Source organism: Petaurus breviceps, unplaced genomic scaffold, assembly GCF_028583685.1.
Source record: "Petaurus breviceps papuanus isolate PSGF00001 unplaced genomic scaffold, PetGlider_PUasm1.0 183, whole genome shotgun sequence".
Taxonomy (NCBI): domain Eukaryota; kingdom Metazoa; phylum Chordata; class Mammalia; order Diprotodontia; family Petauridae; genus Petaurus; species Petaurus breviceps.
This window is the reverse complement of record NW_027185791.1, coordinates 14,537,026-14,560,307: the sequence shown is the minus strand read 5'-3', so window position 1 is coordinate 14,560,307 and position 23,282 is coordinate 14,537,026. Positions and strand designations below refer to the sequence as shown.

Below are 23,282 nucleotides of genomic sequence, written 5' to 3'. Positions count from 1 at the left end.
AAAACCAGAGCTGGAACAGAATGCTAAAATGAAAAACGTCACGGGAAGCAATCTTTTTTTAAAAACCATAAGCCAATGCAGGGAGATCATATCCTATTGGGCTTGGTCAGTGGACTTGTTTAAAATGTGTGTACACGCACAAGTGCGCGCACACACACAAGTGCACACACACACACACCCTTGTTGTCTAGGTCCACTAAAATCATAAGGAAGCATCATTCAGCCCAACCCAGGCTGCTAGTAACTGTGTCATTCACTGAAAATCTCCCTTTGTCAATAAGAATGCCAGGATTGAGAAAACACAACTTGTTGTGAGAAGTACACTTGGTTTCTGAACTGACCTCACATCCCAGTACATTTTAATAGAAATGTCTGAAGAAACCTCACTTGCTAAGGGGGGATGACAGAAGGTAAAAGCATGGAAAACAGATAGAGTGCCACTAAAGGAATGCCCCAGGGATGGCCTCTGGGGCACAGACTGCCTCATTTTCTTCTATGAAGCAAGCCTGCTCTCCCTGCAGGGGCCAAGTAAGAAAGGGCCAGGGTCTGGGGAGGCTCTCTGATGACAAGAGCCATTGCTTCCTGTTCCGTGGATATTCCAGGAGAAGGCTGAAATGCAGTGCTGACCCTTACAGAAGGGATCTCTGCTGAGAAGGCTGTCTGGGAAAAGACTGAGCTCTGCTCTGGAAGGGCTCTCCACCAGGTAAGAGCCTTTGGCACGGGTGATGGTCACTTGGCCAAAAGTGCCCTACGTGAAGAACTGAAGCTGGAATAAATTAGACCTTTGTGTGTTTGGCAAAAATAGCAGCAGCCACAGTCAAAATGTGAGGCTCTCACGCCGTGTCATCCTGCCTTCTTTCTCACTGCCATTTGTTTAAACTGACTGTGCACCAACTAAAATCACTGACATTTTCTTTTTACAAATAACTAGCGAGCATTTATATAGTGCTTTGGGGTTTGCAAAGCACTTTGCAAATATTGTTCCATTTTATCCTCACAACAACCCTGGGACGTAGGTGCTACTATTATCCTCATTGTACAGATGAGGAAACTGAGGCAAAATGGGGTCAAGTGACTTGCTCAAGATCAAACAGTCAGAAAGTATCTGAGGGTGCATCTGAATTTAGACCTTTCCAAGTCCACGTTCAGTGCTCTATTTACTGTGCCACTTAGCTACCTGCATATTCTCTTGTGTATTCCTAATATATCATTAACAAGGTCTTCTGCTCAATGTGAACAAGGAAATGGACTAAGGCTAGGCCTTTTTCCAACAAATTCTGGAGCCTCCTAACTCAGTGATCCAGATCTGACTGACCCTAGCTGTTCTAGAACAAATAACATGCAAGTTCCTAATCAGTTCCTAATCTCCAAGTTCCTAGCCTCTAAGGAGGTTGCCTCTGGCATGGACCTCTTTCCTAAACAGATTCTGGAAATCCCTAACAGGGCAGACAGTGTAGCACTGGTCAATGCAGGGTCACTGTGGTTAGTCCCCATCCCTAGAAAACAGACGCCTGGACCCATGGTGAAAAACGCTTTCTATCTCCAGAGAGAACGGATGAACTCAATGCACATTAAAGCACACTTTACAAAAATTTCCATAGAATTTTTATTGGTTTGTGTTTTCTTTTGCAACATGGCTAATATGGGAATATGTTTTACATGAAGAAATCAAATTACTTGCCTTTTCAAAGAAGGGGCGAGAGGGGGTAAGGGGGAGAGAAACTGGAACTCAAAATTTTAAAAAATGATTGTTAAAAATTGTTTACATGTAATTGGGAACTATTTAATGAACTAAATAAAAACAATTAAAAAGAAAAAACGAGAAGCCCTCTTCACGAAAAGGTTGGGACCACAGCAGATCCTGTCACTGATACCATTATCCCCTGTCTTAAAGGTTTAATCTATCCCTGGGACACCAACTCTGCTGCATATAAGCAAGATTCTAGGAATTCGATCTAGCACCGTTTGAGAAAACCAGAAACCATGGAGTCAAACTAAATCAAATTCAAGCACATTTAAAAGCACTCACTAAAGCCCCCAATTGCTATCCTCCAGACTGTAGAAAGAAATATTTACTAATCTGTCAGAAGATATCTTTTTAGTCAGCAGTCCAGTTGAATTTTCAATTCGATTCAATCCTCAATAAGTGCTGTACATGAGGCACATAACAAAGCTGCTATACCAGAGTTTGGGCATGCCTCACTGAAGAATGAGTCTCTTACCTGTAGCAACTCAAGGTCGGAGGAGTCTTCTTGCCCAGGAACCATCTCTGTTAACATCTCAGACATGACTTTAGTGTTTCCTCGGACAACGTCAAGTTCGCTCTGCAGCCTGGCAATCTGTTATAAGCCAAAGGCAGGGATGAGGAACAGAAATAAATCAGCAGATGTCTTAAAACAATTGTTATTTTTTCTCCATACCTTTCAAAAATATTACATTTGTGTCCCCTCTCACCTACCAGGGAGCCTTCCCTTGGAATAAAAATTAAAAAAGAAACAGCAAAAAATGAACTCAACAAAACCAGTCAACACATCAACGGTATCTGACAGTATATGCAACATTGCACGCTCCAAGCCCCCAACCTCTGCCATGAAGGGAATGGTTTTCTCAACAATTCTCAGGGCAAAGCCTGGTCACTGTCATCATACAGCGTTTGGGTTTGTTTTATTGTTCTTCCCACTGACACTGTTTTAGTCACTGTAAACTGTGCAAGAAGAGGCTCTTTTGCTCTATTTTTTTCCTACGCTAGAATGCACATTTGCAAGAAGAGGCAGCATCTTTGGCAGTTTAGTGAGACACAAAGGTGTCACTAATGAGGCAGGACTGCTTCAGAAAAGGCTTCTCAAACAGCATTTGAAATGCCTATGTGCACACAGCACTGCGCTAGGGACACAGATTCCAAACTCCTAGGAGGCAAGGACCGAAAGGGCATTTACTTAGTAAGATAATCAGTCCTTTTAGCACTCTTCCAGGGGAGTAGAGGAATGGGGGAAGGGGGAGAGGGAGGGAGAAGAGGAAGATAAAGACAGAGATAGAAGGCAAGGAAAGGGGAGCAGGTAGGGAAGGAGAGGAAGAGGAAAAGGGGAGAGAGAGGGAAGGGAGAAGGAAAAGGGAAGAGGCAGAGAGAGGAGAAAAGGAGGTGGAGGAGAGGAAAGAGGAAGGAGGAGAGGGAAGGAAGGAGAGAAAGAGAAGGAAAGAAGGTTAGGATAGTAATAATCTGCTAGCCCTGGAAACCACCTGGTGGAGAGAAATCCTTGGAATTTGCTCAGTCAACTGTGTGGAAGTGATCGAAACCTGTTGCCAACGCCAGTGTAACTGCAAAACTTTTCTCCTCTTTGTTTTCTGTCACAATTCAATGTTTTACTCCTCTAAAGAGCCTGGCAACTCTCTGCTTACCCCTCTCCAAAATCTTTCTGATACATGTGAACGTCACAGAAGGCTTCCATTATTCCACAATCTGCATCATAAAGGAGTTTGCTTAGGTATCCATCACATAGAAAAGATGACTACTAATGACAGAAGAAAAATGCTGAAGGGCATTTCCCTGCCACAAACTACTTAGGTGGGAAGCCAAATAATTCATAATATGAATGGCAGATACTCAGAAAATCTAGAACCTAAGTTATACAAGGAAAATAAAGACTACCCTCCACCTCATATCAGCTGGCTGATGGGCTATATCACATAACAAATTATTGTGGGTGACCATAATAAGCTAGGCTATCATTCGTTCCCAAAGCGATGTCTGATGATAAGGTATCTATCCCCCACCGGCAAATTGGTATGAATTCCAGGGTTACAGAAGAGATTGGAAATTACTAAATTAGAAATGACTAAAATACAAAGATGTCAAAAACATGTCAGATAGCGTGGAGGACAAGGTGTAAACTGGTATGGCTGGAGTGCAGAGAGCACAGAAATTAATGTTATGAAATAAAGTGGGAAAAGGAGTATATTGTTAGATTTGGGGGTGCCTTGAAAGTCAAGAAAAAGAACCTCAATTGCAAGGAGCCAACAAAGATTTTAAAACAGTAGAACAGATCCATGAAAGTAAAAGATTATTCTGGCAGCAGTAACAAGGACAGAGCAGAGTGAGTGGAGACAGGAAGACCAGTCAAGGAGTTAAGCGGTAATGATGACTGAGATGAGAGTGCGAAGAAAAAAGAAAGACATTTTGTTGAGGTGCAATCACAAAGACTTGGTTACTAACTGTATATGAGATGGTGATTAAACAAATAACCTCGAGGGTACAAATACTGGGGCAGCCTAGGTAGTAGCAGCAGAAATGGTGAAGTCTACAGAGTAAGCAAGTTCAGGAGAGAGATGATGAGCCTGGTTTTAGCCATGCTGAATCTGAAGAGCTGGGAGGACACTGTCGAGCTGAGGGAATGTGAAGATCATCCCTGTCCATTAACAGGTCTTTGAGACCTCACGTGTTCCCAGGTCTAAAGGCACGCAGGCATTTCAATCATGGACGTCTTGCTGCTTTGAGCTTTGGCTCAGCTCACAGCTGTGACACATCCTGAGTCACATAGAGCTGATCAGGTGATTCAGGGAGATTTATATTGTCTCGGGGGAGGAACTTACCTAAAGGAAAGCTTGCTTATGGGGAGGCTTGCTTAAGGGAGGCTTTCTTGCAGAAAGACTTTCACACCTTTTGGCACTGGGCCAATTAGGCAATGAGTCACATGGGTTGTAATGCCTTCTGGCTCTGAGCCTATTAGTTGAAAACTATATATACTGGGAGGTTGGTATTTTACTGTGGGGCTCACTCATGGGAAGAATGCTTCTTTGTGATTTGGCCAGATGAGGCCCTGGGAAGCTGTTTTGTTAAGAAACGCCCCCCACCCCATTCCCCTTGTGAACCCAGATGTCGGTGCTCCCTGGTCTGGTGATTATGTATCTATTACTTGTTTACACAGTTGGAGTCCTGTCTATTGGGTTCTTTCTTGGATACACACTTCTTTCTACTTATCTGTTTGCACTGTTTAATTAACGTAAAATTGCTGACCCCTTTGAAGCTGTCTTTCCTTTAGAAAAGTAGATCAAAGAAGCTGTGCTAGCAGCCCTTCTGTGTGCTGGTGTTATTGGTCTTACACCTCTAAAGCAGCGGCAAGCATCATTAACACTACAGACCTCCGGGTAGTGACATCCCAAAGGCATGGAGCTCATGGGGGTATGGGTCCAGAGCCCTAAGAGAAGTCGGAGGTTGAAGATACAGACATGGGAGTCATCCTCACAGATCTGGATAGAAAAGGGATAGCTGAAGCAGTGGCAGTGAGCAAGGCTGCAGGTGAAAAGGCATCCTGTGAGAAGACTGACAAGGGCAGGCCCTGTGGAAAGAAACGCCTACAGGGAGGAGTTGGGAAGCTCTCTGAAGGGCCGGTGAAGGACTGGTTGGAGAAGAAACAGGAGCGTTAACAGTGGGTGGTATCCCTGAAGCCGAAAGAGAAAATGGTGAGAGAAGTGAACAAATGCATGAAAAGCTGCAGTGGTCAGGGAAGAAAAAGTCTGAAAAAAGGACACTGGATTTGGCAGTTAAGAGGTCATTGATGAATTGTGAAAAAATCATTCTGGTAGAATGGTGGGAATGGAAAACAGATCGGTTAGAAGCAGAGGGAGCTTGGCTGTGAAAGGGCTGAAATGGGTGAGACAGGGCCTAAATGGCCTAGAAGTGTTAAGGAGGAGCTTATATAGGACTGGGGGCACAAAAATAGGTTTGTAGGCAGAGGAAATGGCAAGGGAGAGAATAAATATGATTACGAGATAGGAGATGGCTCTTGGAGGAAAGCTCTGGAGGAGCTAGAATGGAATGAGATAAATGAAATCAGCAGAAGAATTAGCCTGTGTGATCAGAGGGAAGAAAAAATGAGAACACGATGCTGCTGAGATTGTCTGACAAGTGAGGAAGGGAACTGAAGGAACTTGTACTGGATGGGTTCTTAATGGAGTAAAGCAGGAAGACAGGGCATTGGATGTAAATGTGAAAATAGGAAAGAAGGGAGAAAAGAAAAGGAATAGTGATGCTGAAAGGAAAAAGAGAGATGGTCAATAAAGGCAGAGAAGAGCATCTGGCAAGCAGTATCCAGGAAATAGCTAAGATTGTACAACAGAAAATTTGTAGTAGGTGAAGTAAGCTCAATTTGGTGAATTTATCCGTTAATGCTCAGCAGTCCTGGAATAGGTACAAAGAAGTTTGATGGTGAAGGGCACTAGGAGTGAAGATTCAGAGGCTGGGAATGGCTAAGTTAAGAAGGGCAAGGGATTCTACTGCAGTAGCTTGTGAAATATTAAGTAATAATAATTAAATTTATATAACACATTAAAGTTTTAAAATATGTTACAAATATCTCACTTGAACCTCAAAACAAGCCTGAGAGATAGACAATACATCCACTTTTCAGAGAATACTGATACTCAGAGAATTTAAGCTATTTGCTCATAGTCAACTAAGTGTCCAAGGTGGGATTAAGAAAAGAAGCCTTCCTGACTCTAAGTCCTGAACTCCAGCTGGTGCCCCATGCTCCCTCTTAGCGTGCTACCAAAGCTAGGGATGAAAACAATCGCTGGTGAGAGGGTGGAAGACATAGTGTGAGTTAAAGGAACGGGTTTGGTCAGTCATACTTTTTACATTAAGCTTTCCCTGATCACCTACGCCCACACTGATCTCCTCTGAACTTATCTGTGTATTGGTACTTAACATATATTGCCCTATTTTGCATGTTTGTCTCTGTTACCTCCCTGAGCAGTTTGCTGAGGGCAGGGATCACCTGTCTTTTGTTTTTGTATCTGCATCTACTGCAGTATCTTGAACACAGTAGTAATTGCTTAGTAATCTTCAACATAAAATCTTAGTTCCGGAAGAAATCTTGAGGGATAATCTATTGTCTGCTAATACCTTAAGCAGAACTATATTGAAACCACATTCAATTCAAAGGGAATTCTATTTTATTTTTTAAGATTTCTAGAGAGTTTCCAAGGTCTCCATCTGTAATTCCTTTCAAAGGATAGCAGTAATTCAAATTTTTAACCAAAAATGGATAGGGATAAAGTTTTACACATAGGTTCAGAAAATAAAGTGCATGCAATGTTAGAAACTTGGCTAGACAGGAGTTAATTTGAAAAAGATCTGGGGGTGGACTGCAAAACTCAGTATATCAACAATGTGATTTGGCTGTCAAAAGAAGCTAATACAATGTTAGCCTGTACTGAATTTTTTTCACCTTTCGTTTTAAGGAGAAATAGGAAAGTCACAAGATAATAAACTGACCTCCAGGATATTGTTATTAAAACAACTTCCAAGGTATGTTTTTGGATCATTCCACATTCAATCTTAGCTTTTATAACTAAATCTACAGTTCTATATAATAAGAATTGATTTTCAGAATGATAATTGTTAGTCTCTGCAAGATCCTTAAACCAAGATTAAATAATAACCATTATATATAAGGCAGGGAAGCTTCACATACATTTGAGAAAAGATTTCTTGTAAGAAGGGTTGAAACCAAAATGGGCTTCAAATTAACCTTAAACTAACTACTTAATGAGAAAACTTCTTTCTCTAGGATTCCTGTATAAGTTCATAAGATGAAGGTAAAAGTTTGAAAGCACATTAAAAAAACCATAAAAGTTTAGATAAGTTCCTCATTTTTTACTCCAGTTCATTTCTCAAATATTTAACCATTGTAAATGCTCCATTAAAAAAAAAAAAAAAGGTATCCTCCTAAACTTTTCTGACAAACCCTGGTTTAGGTTATTACCAGGTTGGATTGTTCAAAGAGTGTGGACTCCACTGTAAGAGCACTGGCCCCAGAGTCGGGATGACCTGGGATCGAATCCAGGCTCAGACACTTAGCACCCACCCAGAAACACCTGGCCATTTGTGTAACCTTGAGCAAGTTACTTAACCCCAATTGCTTTAAAAAACTAAAGTGTGGACTAAAAAGTAAGCTACATTGCTAACAGACTGCAAGTCAAAAGATACCTGTTCTGAGTTGGCGGTGATCGGGCCAGTCACATTCAAAGCTGGGGCCTGAGGAGCAGCGTATGGCGTAGGAGCAGGTGCAGAAGACGATGTGGAGCTCATTCTTTGCTGCGATTGAGACCTATGCATAGTCGCTGCTGGATCCACTTCAGGGATGCTCTGCCACACCGATAACAAAATCCTCCATGCATTTAAGCTGCTTAGATGAATACACCTGAACTATCCCACCCTGAACAACATCCCAGAGGCCTGGGGAAGAACAGAAAGCCGGGCAATCCAACCTCCGCGGCTCCAGTTTCAATGTGGCTGCTGACTTTGTAGGCTTCAGTGTTGTGAGAAGAAATAAAATAATAGCCCTGAAGACTCTTGAAGTTCTTCAAGGGAATTAAGACTGTGGCTATAATGAATATCTAGCATTTAGATAGGAGGCTGATGATACTAAGTATTATCGTCACAGACTTATAAAATATTTATTATTATCTTTTGTTTTTATATTACTTTGATTTGCCAATGTATCCATCTCTCTCCTCTGCCCTGTCCCAGAGGATTTCCCTCATAAGCAAGAATTTTAAAAAAAAACGCTCAGTAAAACTAACACATTAAAAAAAAAAAGGCCAGAACATTATAAGCATTGTTCTATACCCATAGGCCCCCAACTTTGCAAAGAATGGGGGAAAGCAGCTCCTCATCTCTTCTTGGTCATGATTCTTTCAGAGCATTTAGTTTCATTAAGCATGGATTCTTATACAATATGATTACTCACTATATTTTGCCTTTTACAGGGAGAATAATATAAATAGTAATTATATAATTACAGAATATTCTCTGTAACCACTGGCACAACACTGCTTTGTGTCTTTACTAGAAGAGTAAAGCAGTTGTACTTAAACCACAAAGCACAGAAAGTAGTTTGTATAATCAAATCTCAAATCATGAGTAAAATGTTTTGAAAAGCACAACTTGAGCATCTCAAGTTACTTCTTGTACATTAAGAACCCCATTCTTACGACAAAAATTTATATAACAGTCTGAGACTAGCAGAGTGATTTCTTAATAACAATCTTTTGAGGTATATACTAAAAGTATTTTCCTTATTTTATAGATGAGGAAGCTGGGAAGTTAAGTTACTTGTCCATGAACAATGTAGCTAATTAGGATGTGAGGCTGCACCTGAACCCAAGTCTTCTGATTTCTGGCCCAGACACCATCAAATCCATCACACTGCTGCTACCAGCACAATATTTCACAGATGGAGGTCAAAGGGCTGGTGTAATATGGGCAGGTACAAAACAAGGATCTCACTGCACTCTATGCCATCACCTCTTATCAGTCCAGTAGACCATATCAGACTGAGGGTTAGGACATGAGTTCTAGTCTCAATATCCACCTTTGTTTTCAAACAAATCCCTTAATCTTTAGTCCTCTTTCTATAAAACAGGGAGAATATATGATGCTCCCAACCTCAAATTTCTTTGATAAAATGAATAAAGAAATCTATGTGCTTTCAGCTCAGCATCATGATCATGACTGCTAGCTTTAGAAAAACTTTGTGAGAGACCTCTAAGTTTTAATTTCCTTGAACTACATGTTTTAAAGCTATGGCTCCCAAAGTTGATTGGAATGAATGGTTTGCCTGGATTCACTTTGAATACTGTTGCTCAAAAAAAAAAAAAAGCAAAGCAAAGCATGACTCACCTGATTTGCAGGGGTGGGAAAAGATATAGCTCTTTGCCACTCTGCACAGTCATCAGTAACCTCCACCCCTCTGTGTCCCCCAAGACTGAAGATGACTCTCAGAGGGAGAAAGAACTGAATCTACAACACACTCTAATTAGGTTTCTCAAAGGTAGATACTAATGAGGCTTATGGGATGAGTCTAAGTAAGCAACCATCTTTATGAGAACTTGACATTCAAATGGTCCATCAATTGGATTTTTGGTTTTATTGGTATTAAAATCTTCTGAAGGTGAGGGAGATACTTCAAGTTTTTAAATCACTAACCACCTGTCTCATTTTATATATTCCCCTTTGTTCTTAAAAAATAAATGCCCTACAAACTTTGAAAAAGTGTGTTCTGAAGTTTAATAATTAAGAAGGGATAGCAGAAGGTTGGTGGAAGGTTATCCAATTCTTTACTGGGTCTTCCGGGAAAATACTGTGCTGCTGCTTACCCGCTGTGGTGTATGTATTGGAGACAGAGCGTCTAAGTCTGCCATGGGAAATTCAATCCCTTTTCTTTTCAGTTCTTCATAAATATGCACTACTCCAGTGAGATCAGGACTACTCCGAAATGCATCAGCCCAAGCCTAAGAAAAATGAAGCAAGAAGTACATCATGACAGTTTATTTAAAAAGTTCTGTCAAAGTTAAAATCTACAGCCCCAGAAGAATTGCAAACTATTAACAACCATGTGGAAAGGCTACCTAGAATCATTAAGATAAACGCAAATTAAAAGAATTCAGAAGTTTTACCTTACATCCAGAGAAATGGCAAAAAACAAAACAGCTAGGAATAGTCAATGTTGGAGGGTCCATGGAAAAACAGGTACGCTGTGAACTATCTAGCCATTCTGAAAAGCAATTTGGAATGATGCTAAGAAAGTGACTAAAATATTCAGAAGCTTTGACCCAGAGATTCCACTGCTAGGCATATATTACTTCAAGGTAAAGATAGAAAAAAAAGGTTCAATATATGCCAAAATAATATTTGCAGCATTTTCTTTGGAAGCAAAAAAAGAAACAATGTACGTGCTCACTGATTGGGGAATAGCTAAACAAATTGTAGTACAAGAATACAATGGACTATTTACTACTGTGCTATCAGAGATTATAAATATAAATATGAAGAATTTTGAGAAATGGGAAAACTGGCAAAATAAAGCAAGTAGAACCAGGAAAACCATATATGCAATGATTACAACAGTGTAAATGGAAAGGCAAAAAAAAGCAAAACTACATGCTGTGGAATTGTTAACGTGTAATAAAGCTAGATCCTGGAGAAGAATTGAGAAAAACGCCCTGATTTCCCTTGATCTTAGAGATGGGGGACTATGGGCATGACCTATTTAATACTAGGCTGTCAGGTATAGCTGATGCACTAGTTGGTTTTTTTCTTTCTTCTTTCCTTCTTCTTTATTACATGGGAAGCCTTGTTGGGTGAGTAGGGACATATATTCAGAAATGAAACTATTAGCTCCCTGCTATGTCTAGGATTAAACACAAACTCCACTGTTGGGTATGTAAGGCCCATCAAAAACTGGCTCGGGGGCGGCCGGGTGGCACAGTGAGCAAAGCACTGGCCCCGGAGTCAGGAGGACCCGAGTTCGGTTCCGGCCTCAGACACTTAACACTTGCTAGCCATGTGACCTTGGGCAAGTCACTTAACCCCAACTGCCTTGCCTCCCCCCTCCAAAAAGCAAAAAAAAAAAAGTATCCCAAGTCTGTCATCAGAAATAAGTGCTTGATGAAAATTTTAAAAAGCAGTTTTTACTGAGTAATACTATAAGGAAAAAAAAATAATTTCCTCAGTTTTATATTTTCTACTGATGTTGAAAACTAGTTTTACTCTGAAGATTTGTAGCATATTTCATGACAAAAGTATCTAGATGGCTTACAATGGGCCAATACAGGAACAGAAAAATCTATTTGCATATTATCCCATGTAAGGTACATATTCAGAGGAGGCTGTACCAGCTTTCCCAAGAAAATCTTTGCATTTGTAAACTCTGTTGCTGCCAAACTCATTTAATTGCCTCCCTGAATCAGGTACTGAATTTCCACCAATCCTATTGCACCAGGAGAAATCCCATCACCAAACACTGGAGCCATTAGGGATGAAAAGGTCAGTTTCCAAAAAGGTTCTTTAATTACAATAGAAACATCTCATTTACTACCCCCCAAAACCCCAACTATTCATATACATTTACTTGACCCACTCATTTAATATGCACAATCAGAAATTTAAAGCCTGTCCATCGAAGCATCTACTAAAGTTTAATTCTGGTCTTTCAGCAATTATTTAGGTGTGTAGTTGGCAGCTAAGTTAAAACGTGACCTTGGACAAAGCTGTTTGCTTCAGTTCTTTCAATTGTAAGATGGGAATAATAATACCATCTTTCTTCCAGGGTTGTTGTAAGGATGAAATAAGATATCATTTGTGAAACACTTAGCACAGTGCATGGCACATCATGGGCACAGAAATGCTGGCTATTGGGGCGGTCAGGTGGTGCGGTGAGTAAGAAAGCCGGCCCCAGAGTCGGGAGACCTGGATCAGTTCTGGGCTCAGATACTCAGCACCCACACAAAAATAATAATAATAACTGGCTATGTAACCTTGAGCAAGTTACTTAACCCCAATTGCTTAGGGGCGGGCAGGTGGTGCGGTGAGTAAGAGTGCTGGCCCCAGAGTCGGGAGACCTGGATCAGTTCTGAGATCAGATTCTCAGCACCCACACAAAAATAATAATAATAACTGGCTGTGTAACCTTGAGCAAGTTACTTAACCCTGAGTGCTTTAAAAAAAATGCTGGCTATTATTTTTAGTCTTTACTGAGGGCTAAAGGGAATTCTGTCCTTGTTCGCCATGAAGGCTTCTATCACACCAAAGGGTGCTTTAATACACTTTTTATTTTTTTAATTATTATTATTATTTTTTTGCTTTTTGGAGGGGGGAAGGCAGGGCAATTGGGGTTAAGTGACTTGCCCAAAGCCACACGGCTAGTTTTTGTGTTAAGTGTCTGAGGCTGGATTTGCACTCAGGTCCTCCTGACTCCAGGGCCAGTGCTCTATTCACTGTGCCACCTAGCCACCCCCTTTAATACATTTTTAGGAGGGTAGTTGCTAAGACACCCTCCCTTCACAAGTGGGACGAACCTACCTTCTTTTACTTAACTATTGAATCAATCAATCAATTATATTCCAGGCACCATGCTAAACTGGTTCCCTACTTTCTCACCTTAGCATGCTGCCCGGCTAAGTGCCGGGGATACCAAGAGAATACAGAAACAAGTCACGCCCTCCAAAAGTTTACATGCTAACAGGGGAGACCACATAAACATATATCTAACTAAGTATATGGTACTCTCTCTAGGATAAAAATTCTTTAAGGACCACTCAGCTCCATCCTGAAATCCTTTCCCTAATTTAGAGGTATGGGAAAAGAGGTGTTAACAGATCCTCTGGAATTTATTCCAAACTCTGCCCCTTACCTCTACCCCTTTCCTGCCCCCAGTCATTCTGAAGTAGACACAAGATGGTGCACAGGGCCTCTTCCAACCTCCTCCTCTCCTTTTCACTAAAGGTCAAAGCTGTAGTTAGATCAGACATGGAAGCACTGAGGATAGGGGGGCGGGGCACGAGAGAGAATAATTTGAGTTCTTCTTTTCTTCACACCTCAAGCTTTCAGTTAGATACTAATTCAGTTTGCCAGGTACACATTCTTCTGGCAAGTTGAATGCTGTGGACTATCTGATCACAGCAGGGCCTATCAGTTCAAAGAATTACAAAGCTTTTCTTCTTCCCTAACTGGCAGAAAGAAGGCTCAACTGGAAAGTGTGGCAGTACAGAGGTAAGATTAAAGTTGGGATAGGGTACAGAAATACACAACTGGAAGAAATCCAGAAATGATATTTATGTAGCATCTCCTTGGGACAATCTCAAGATCAATTTCTCAAAGGTTCTGAACATCCATGATTTTCCTCTCCTCCCTCTTGACTTTTGGAAGCCCTGGTTTCCTTCAATATTCAGTTCAAGTCTCTTCTGCAGAAGGCCTTTCCTGGTCCCCTCAGTTTTTAGCGCCTGCAGCCAAGTATTCAAAGTGAAATAATGTAGTGTTCAAATCTTTCCGTTTTTACCTCTACAACATTTCTTCAATCTATTTCTTTCACAATACTGACATAGCACCTATTTTCATTCAGGCCCTCATTTACCTCTTACCTGGACTAACTGCAATGGCCTAATTGGTCTCCTAGCCACAATGTCTGTCTCCACTTGAATCCATCCTCTGCAGAGCTGCCAAAATGATTTTTCTTAAGTGTAGCTATGACCCGATCATTCCCTACTTTCTCAGCTTTATTATATATTACTCTCCTTCCCAAACTCTACGGTATTGGCAAATAATCCTTGTGATTCTTCACACACAGCACTACATCTCCCACTGTGATTTTTTACTGGTCATCCCTCAATGCCTGGAATGCACTCCCTCATGACACCTTGGGAAAATCTCTTATTTCAAGACTCATCTCGAGAACTATCTTCTACAGAAAGCCTTTCCTAATCTCCTCGTCTGTCTGTCTACCCCGTTTTTGTATCACAAGAATGCAACAGAGTTCCTGGTATGGACTTGGTGTTTAATAAGTGCTTGTTGAATGATCCTTACACTTGAAGAAACCAGGTCATATTTCAGCATTCTAAGTACAAACCCTAGGAAATGGCAGAGATGGCTTTGGCAGCCAGCCCTCTCTAATGACTATGTTATTTAGGACAGTGAAAGTCATTGTGGTATGAACCAAGAAGCAACTTAGGGTCATTTCATTCTGTTTATGTTGGGAGACTGGAAGCCTCAGTAAATTCCTCTAGGTTCTTGAATACAATGGTGGAAGACAAAGTATCTAACAAGAAAAAAAGGTAAAAGCATTCAATCATTAAACAAATCCTTCTATCCACCAAACTATTCTAGGCATTGGGAAACAAGTAAAAATTGTTCTTCAAGAGTTTCCATTCAACTGGAGGGGCCACGATATGAGAGAGGATGGGTATGTGTATGTGCATGTGCTGGAGGAAAGATATACTAGATAAAGTACTGTAGGAAAATTTATGGAGAGGGAAATAATAGTCTAGATTGAACAGAACAACGAGAGAGAATGTGAATAGTGTGGAAAAAGGCTGAGAAGAGGCAGGAACAAAATTGTAGGGGACCTGATATGCCAGGCTGAGTTTTATATTTTATCCAAAGGCAATACTGACTATTTCTGCGTCAAGAAATGACATGAACAGACTTATGCATTAAGAAGATTATTTTGGCAGATGTGTGAAGGTTGAAGTAAAGAGAGAAGTTGGGAAACCAGTTAGGAGACTACTAAAAATAGTCTAGGCAAGAGGTGATGGAGACCTAAAGAAGGTCATGTGAGCAGAGACAAGATTACAGACACAGGAGATGTGTAGGTTAAATGAACAAGACTTGACAACTAGCTGAGTAAGAGAATGAGGTGGAGGAAAAGTTAAAGATGAATCCTGAGGTTTCAGGCCTGGGTGACTTGTAAGATGGAGGTGCCAAACACAGCAAGAAACAGGAAAGCTGGAACAATGAGCAGGTCTGGGGGGTGAGATAAGTTCAGTCTTGCACATGTTGACTATGAAGTTCTCATGAGACATTCATGTGGAAATACACAACAGGACTGGAGATTAAGGCAGAGTCAGGCGACATATATAGATTTGGGAACAATTGGCATAAAAGTCAAAAGTGAAACCACGAGTAGATTGGAGGAGCCAGGATGTCAGAATAACAGGAAGAGGAATAGCAAATTGCCACCACCTCCCTCAAGAAAGATTCCCCCCTTTCTGAAGGAAATACAAGAAAAGGTCAGTGAGTCATTTTTCCAGTCAAAGTCAGCATAGGGAGAAAAATAAAGATGTCTGTGGACTCTGGGGAGAGGATCTGGGCAAGAGCACACGTAGGGAACCACCCAGCATAGGGAGAAGTTATGTATCGAGACAAGAAGAGGTCCCAGATCCATCACAGAGGAGCCTAAACTTCTGTAGGGTGTAGCAACAGGCATCAACTGGAAGCCCTGTCTTTCACTACCCAGAAGTCACAGATCCAGAGAAGAAATGAGGAGTGACTGTTGTCTTCGGATCACGAGCCCTAGACTGAACACCAAACAAGGAGTAAGTTCGAAAGCAAGCAGCTGTTGTGTGGCTTGGACCCCAAGAGTGGAGTGGGGCTGGGAGCGTCTCAGTTCCAGCTTCTAAACCATTCTGAAACTTGCAGAGGAATTACCAGGGAAGGAATCTCTTACCAAAGGGAAGCCTACAGTTCTGTTACTTTGAAACAGCAGAGTTTTCCAGGTGGCTGATAATGGCTGAGTCCAGAAGTGGACAGCTCAAAGTCCAGGATGGGCAAGCCATGAGCATGTCACTTAGATCCAAACTGAGGTGAGGAATTTACGCGGACCAGAGGGGCAGCATCAGACTTTGTCAGGATCAGACGACTGTGGCAACACTGAAAGTCTGCAGGTCCCCCAGCCCAAGCTGTCCTTGAGAGCACAGAATAATACAACACCCAAGACTCCAGAAAAACAGCATTCGGGATCAGCTGAAACTTTTCTCCCACAAGTGAGCAGAACTTGGCTCGAACACAAGGTTCCATCCATGTCAGGAAGCAGGTTGGAAGAATGAACAAACAAAAATAATCCCACCACAGGGGCGGCTAGGTGGTGCAGTGAATAGAGCATTGGCCCTGGAGTCATGAGGACCTGAGTTCAAATCCGACCTCAGACACTTAACACAAAAAATAGCCATGTGACCTTGGGCAAGTCACTTAACCCCAATTGGCCTAAAAAAAAAAAGGCAAAAAAAAATAATCCCACCACAGAAAGCTATTATTGGGACAGGGACTCTTCAAGACACAAACCCAGAAAAGACTACAAAATATCTATAAGCAAAGCCTCAAAGAAAAACACAGCTTGGGCACAAATTCGCTAGAATTCCTGGAAGAGATAAAGCAAGAGTTTTAAGGTATTTCTGTAAATGAAATTAAAGCACTAGGAGGAAAAAATGGAAGAAAAAAAATCAAGAGCTATTGATTGGAAAGGGAATTAGCAGCTCAGGGAAAAAAAGTATAAAACCTTGCCCAAGCAACAAACTTCTTGAAAATTAGAATGGACCAAATAAAAGTCAATGACTCCATGAGAGAAGAAATACTAAAACAAAATAAAAAAGATTGAAAAAAATAGAAAATCTAAGATATCTCATATTATAAACTGACCTGGAAAAAAATCAAGGAAAGAAAATTTCAGAGGCATTGGATTACCTGAAAGCCTTAACCGCTAAAAAGGCCTAAACATTATATTTCAAGAAATCTAAGAAGAAAATGACCCAGGTTTCTTGGAACCAGAATGAAAATTGAAAGAATCTACTAGTCACCTCCTGAAAGAAACCCTCAAATGAAAACTCCAAGAATATTATGACCCATATCCAGGGCTTTCAAGTCAAAGAAAAAATACTACAAGCAGTTAGAAAGAAAGAATTCAAGTACCGAGGAATCAAAGGCAGGATCATACACAATTGGGTAGTTACCACTATAAAGAAATACAAATTTGGAACATAATATTTTTTTCCAAAAGGCAAAGGATATAGATGGGCTTAGAGTCAAGAAACTCATTCAGAAAAACTGAATATAAAAAAAAATTTTTGGAATAGAATTCTTTCTGTTGATCAGTCATTTTCCAGTCCCGTCTGACTGTAACCCCTCCAGAGTTTTCTTAGAGATACTGGGAGTGGTTTGCCATTTCCTTCCCTGGCTCCTTTTACAGATGAGGAAGCTGAGGCAAGCAGAGTTAAGTGACTTGCCCAGGTCATACAACTACTAAGTGTCTGAGGCCAGATTTGAACTCAGGAAGGTGAATCTTCCCGATTCCAGGCCTGTTTCTGTGTCACCTAGCTGCCTGAGTATAATTCTACAGACCTTTAATGAAACAGAGGACTTCCAGTTCTTCCTGATGAAAAAGCCAGAGTTGCATCAAAACTTTGAAGGTGATACAGAATAATTAAGAAAAACATCAAAAGGTAAACATGAATGAATAACCCTAAGGGACTAAGCAAGGATAAACTATTTACATTCTAATATGCAGAAATTATATGTGTGTTCCTTCTGAAGCCTATCATCATCAGAAGTCAGAGAGTAAATCTAATTATACAAAAGACCTAGAAATGGTTCTGTTATGTCTTGATAATATTGAAAGAAGAATGGAAAGACGGGGGAAGAGAAAAAAACTGGGCGTGGAGGTGGGAATGGAAGGTTAGGGAAATTATCTCACATAATCAAGATGTGTAAGTAGAAGCCTATAAAAACAAAGAGGAAGGGGGTGGGTAGTAACTGACAGCTGAACTCTCTCATCTGTACTGGTCAAAGGAGAGGAGAACACACACATATAACAGAGTGCAGCAATACATTTCACTCAACAGAAAAATAGAAGGAAATGGGCAAATTAGAGGAAGAAGAGTTAAGGGAAGGATTAGTCCCTAGCAAAACAAGTTGTAACTAAAGATGTACAAAAATATTTGTATTTCTTTTTGTGGTGGCAAAGAATTAGAAACGAAGTGGTGTTCATCATTTTGGAAATGGTTCAACAAGTTCTGGCATATAAACATTATGGAAAAAGGGGAAGGATGCAGAGAAACCTGAGAAGACTTGTATGAACTGATACAAAATGAAGTGAGCTGAAAAGAACAATTTACACAATGACAACAATACTGTAAAGACAAACAACTTAGAAAGATTCAGGAACTCTAATCACAGTAATGACTAATCACTATTCCAGAGGAAAAATGATGAAACATACTACCTATTTCCTGGCAGAAAGGTAATGGACTCAGAGTACAAAATGAGACTTTTTTTTTTGACAAGGCTAATATGGAAATTTGTTTTGCTTGACTATTCATGTTTGAAAACGAAGTTTTGTTTTCCTTACTTTCTCAGTGGAGAAGCAGGAGAAGGGAAAGAAGTTAGATTTTTGCTAATTTTTTTTTTTATTTAAAGCAATCGGGGTTAAGTAACTTGCTCAAGGTTATACGACCAGTTATTTCTGGGTGTGGTGCTGAGTATCTGAGCCCAGATTTGATCCAGGTCATCCCGACACTGGAGCCGGTGCTCTTACTCGCTGAGGCATCTGGCCACCCCCTTTGCTAATTTCTTTAAAGTTAATTTTAAAAAATAGAATACATGGGATCAAATGAAATCGCCAAAGGAGGGAGTACAGCAGGAGAATCTAAGAAGGTCTGAGATAATGTAAATGGTTGGGGAACACACCTGTTGTTAAAGGGTATGGTTAACTAGTTAAGAAATGGATAAAAACAGTCAGACAGGTAGAAGAATTAGTAGAGAAAAATATCTGGAATTGACAGAATATGACACAACCAAATGCCACAGAAAGTTCAAGGAAGATGAGGAATGAGAAAAGACCATTGTATTACTAATAAATGGTCAAAGGACATGAACAGGCAGTTTTCAGAGGAAGAAATACAAGTTATCAATAGTTATTCATATGAAAAAAATGCTTTAAATCACTAATATTTAGAGGATGCAAATTAAAACAACTCCGAAGTACCACCTCAAACTCATCAGATTGGCACGGCTGACAAAAAGAGAAAATGTGCTGGAGGGACTGTGGGAAAACAGGTACTTTAATGCACCGCTGATGGAGCTGTGGATTGGTGCTACCATTCCAGAAAGTAATTTGGAACTATGCCCAAAAAGCCATTAAACTGTGCAAACCCTTTGCCCCAGTGATACTGCTACTAGGTCTATACCCCAAAGAGATCAAAGAAAGAGGAAAAGACTGGTATGTACAAAAAAAGTATTTATAGCAGCTCTTTATGTAGTGGCAGAAAGGACACTCATCGGTTGGGGAATGTGATGGAATACTAGGATGACAGAAGGATGGATAAAAGGGGCAGTTCCAGAAAAACCTGGGAAAACTTGTATGAAATCCTGTAAAGTGAAGTGAGCAGAACCAGGACAAAAACACCAGTATCACAAAGATAGGCAGCTTTGGAAGACTTAGGGACTCTGATTATCACACCCGTGATAAAGCGTGCTCTCCACTTCCAAAGCGAAAGCTGATGGACTCCAGTGCAGACTGAAGCTTACTTTCTTTTCCTTCTTTTTTTATTTCAGACATGACTAATGTAGAAATTCGTTCTGCGTGACTATACATATTTGTAATGGATTTTGTTTTTCTTGCCTTCTCAGTGGGTGGGGAAAGGGAAGGAGGAAGGGAGATAATTCAGAACTAAAAATCCAAATAAAAATGAATTTTTAAAAGACCATTACATTTAACAGTGTTCACTGGCAATCTTTCATAAAGCAGTTTCAGGGAAGAAGTGGCAATGGAAGCCATATTGCAAAAGGCCGAGAAGTGAATGAGTGGTAATGAAGTAAAGGCAGTGAATACATAAGACCCTTTCTAGAAGTTTAATAGTGAAAGGGAAGACAGATATAGGACAACAACTTAAAGTGATTGATGGAAGTCTCAAGGGAAAATTTCTAAAGATAAAAGAGACCTGAACTTGTAAGCCGTAGGAGCCAGAAGATGGAAAGAGACAGACCCGGAGATAGAAAGCCAATAAGAGAGAGACAGAGACAGAAGGAGACAGGCTCAGAGGCAAACACAGAGATAGAAAAAGACACAGAAAGATAAACAGAAACACAAAGAAAGAGAGTATCTTGGATCAGACCCAGTGATCCACTGCAATGAGGACTTGGAGCTGAAGAACCATTCACATGATTAATTGAGAATACAGGAGAAACGACTAGAAAAGGGTGCAGCTCTCTGTCTCCTTTGTTTCCTAGATATCCTCATGATCTCTGTGTGAAAGCAGGCCACATGGAGCTCAGATTCCATCAGGTAAGGGAAGTCACCCTGGCATAATCCTGTAGAGCTGTAATGCTCTGGTGTAAGATATTCTTTCTCATCAGTTGAGCACAGTGCCTGGCACACAGTAGGACCTAATTAATTAATGATTAACGCTTATCGACTGACATATTCGTTTGCCTGCCTTCCTGGTTTGCTCTGCCTTCTACAAGCCTGGCTTAATTCTGGTAGATACAGAGTGGTGCCCACCACAATCCACTCTGACTTCTGCTGACTGTTTGGTACCAGTGAGAGACACATGACAATTTTGGTGGCCCCTGACTGATCAGAAGGGGCAATCTCTATGCAGGACACAGGCTAGTCAGGCAGTGCAAGCATGACGTCATGAGGTAGGCCATGCTAGGTGAGCTTGTTCTGAAGAATCCCAGCAGGAAGTCAGGCTAAGGGCTTCCATGTCTCACTGCTCCACCCTGCCCTACAGTTCTGATGGAAATATTGTGACAAAAGCAGTTCATTATCCTCTTTATGACTTGTGGCTTCTCAGAGTCTGCAGGGACACATCAGGAGTCCCGAGGTTGGAAGGCCAAACCAGCCCCACTCTGTCAGTTCTTCTAGGGTACACACACATACCCAGCAGTCAATCTGGTTCACTCTGTGACACAATCTTAGCCTGCTGGCACCCTGGTAGCTGAAGGCTCTGACTAGGGTAGTAAGGCCCTGGAGGGTGAGTATGGCAGGCCTTTGCATCATTACAACTGGAGCCACAAGATGCTATCCCCCCTCTCTCTCATACAAGGGTTTGGCATGACTAACAGCTACACAAGGTCTTCACCTGTTTCCAATACATACTTCCCATTTGGCTGGTGATGCAGGATTAGCTGAGTAATCCAGACTGATTATTCCCTCTCCCACTACTAATTTTTAGGAAGCTAATTCTGAGATGTGAAGAGTCCAAACATTACCATGGATAGGTCAGCTTTAAAGCTGAGCAATATTTGATGAGTTTCAGAGTACACATTCAATTCAGCAGCCTCCATTGTGAAAGTTTCCAGAGTGAAAAAGGATTGTCATAAGGTATAATTCCTATTATGAATCCATCGTCCACACTCTCATTTGGGAAAGCACCACTAAGCAACCGGTGAGATGGAAACAATCCAGTTGGGGCTGTGTTCCAGCTGCTTAGGACTGTAACGGAGTCTTTTAGGTGTTCAGTACAGCAGGTCAGTCCTGGAAATGAGATGTGAAGATGTTAAGCACCTCATTTCAATATTAGTTCAATGAGGCTGGCACCTTGGGATGAAGGGGGAAAGTGAAATTTCCAGGTGATGTGATGTGGTGTGACTATGACCAGTCTCGTATCGCTTCAGGTAGGAAGCAGGTGCATTGGTCAGAGGCAATAATTTCAGAGTACCCAAATGGGAGTGTTACCATTCTAGTGAAGGGTCTGCTGACATAGCCACCGTTTCATTCAGTGGGGGCACAGCAGGTCCACATCCTGAGAAGGAATCCTTGCTCTAAGTGTGTTTCCTTCCCTGGTAGGAAGGAGATGCATGGAATACAGTCTATCTGCCTTTTCAAGGAAATGTGTCCCTGGGTCATCTATAGTGTGAGCCACAACTTCTACTTTAACCTGGCTGTATGCCCCTGGTGCTCTGTGAGTCAGGTAGGGGTGCATTCCACTGAGCTGAGGCTCTGGGCTCTCATGTGCCTGATGCAGATAGCGAGCCGGTATTTCATCTACAAGTCTCAGCCCCACAGTGGGGATTCATTCCCATCATGTACATAGTGGTGGAAGCCAATGTTACAAATGCTAAGCCTTTCTGGGTCTCTTAATGTAACTACATTGTGGAAACATGCAGGGGAGTTCAAATAACTACAGAGAATGACTATAAGGGAACTGACCTTAACTGTTCTGCTATAACAAGTATTAAGAAGAAGAAGAATGTCTTCTTCAAGTTGGTCCCTCCAGCTATCCCTGGGCTGCCTAGGACATTCACTCCACCCTTTGTGTGCTGTCTGGAAAGTCCGCAGAGAGAGGCTGTGTTATTTATGACATAACAAATAGTTCACCAGCCTGCAAGTTCCACTGGCCTTCCACACTGGCCCCACAAGCCTGTTAAGCAGAGAGGAGGCATTCAGAAAACCAGTCTCTAATATTTCAGAGATTTGGGCAGATATTTCTCTCATCCCCCAGTATTCTATTATTGTTTAGTACTGGTGACCCATGGTTGTTGGGGCAGCTCTAAAAGTTTTCATTTTATCCAACCCACTCGTACCATCCATGGGTGCTCCAGAGTCACAATGGCACAGTTCCCCAGTGCTTAAGTATGTTTATGCCTATAATACATTTGGGCTGTGCAACAATGAATATTGAAGTGTGCATCAGAGGATGCTGCCCTACCCTGATCTAAGTGCTGACCCTCGTAAATTAATAGGTTTTCCTTTTTTTTTCCCTCCAACTTAGGTTCCCCTGGTTTTTTGGTGACTTGGGAGGTCATATCAAGTAGGGCCCAAAACACACCTATTCTCTTCCCTCATCCCAACTTACTACCATCTTGTACATATTCCAAGTGGCCCTGCAACCACCCGTCTTTTAAAGAATTCATGCCTGACATCCTAGGGATCTAAGTGTAGGGGTATAGGTCGTAAACTAGAGTGGAAGTCTCTGAAACTCCCCACTGGGGCAGGGAGGGTCCTTAGTGATTTCTC

At 41.3% G+C, this 23,282-nt stretch overlaps 1 protein-coding gene across 5 annotated transcripts in view; it reads right to left on the bottom strand.

The window, feature by feature from the left end:
- TOM1L2 (target of myb1 like 2 membrane trafficking protein) overlaps positions 1 to 23,282 on the bottom strand; it is a 151,148-nt gene that overhangs the window by 54,339 nt on the left and 73,527 nt on the right. For all 5 annotated transcript variants that reach the window (XM_069087874.1, XM_069087876.1, XM_069087872.1 and 2 more), the window contains exons 5-7: positions 10,156 to 10,290; positions 7,985 to 8,143; positions 2,223 to 2,339 (exon numbers count right to left, since the gene is read on the bottom strand). In XM_069087874.1, coding sequence (XP_068943975.1) covers positions 2,223 to 2,339; positions 7,985 to 8,143; positions 10,156 to 10,290 — 411 coding nt within the window. The remainder of the gene's footprint in view (positions 1 to 2,222; positions 2,340 to 7,984; positions 8,144 to 10,155; positions 10,291 to 23,282) is intronic.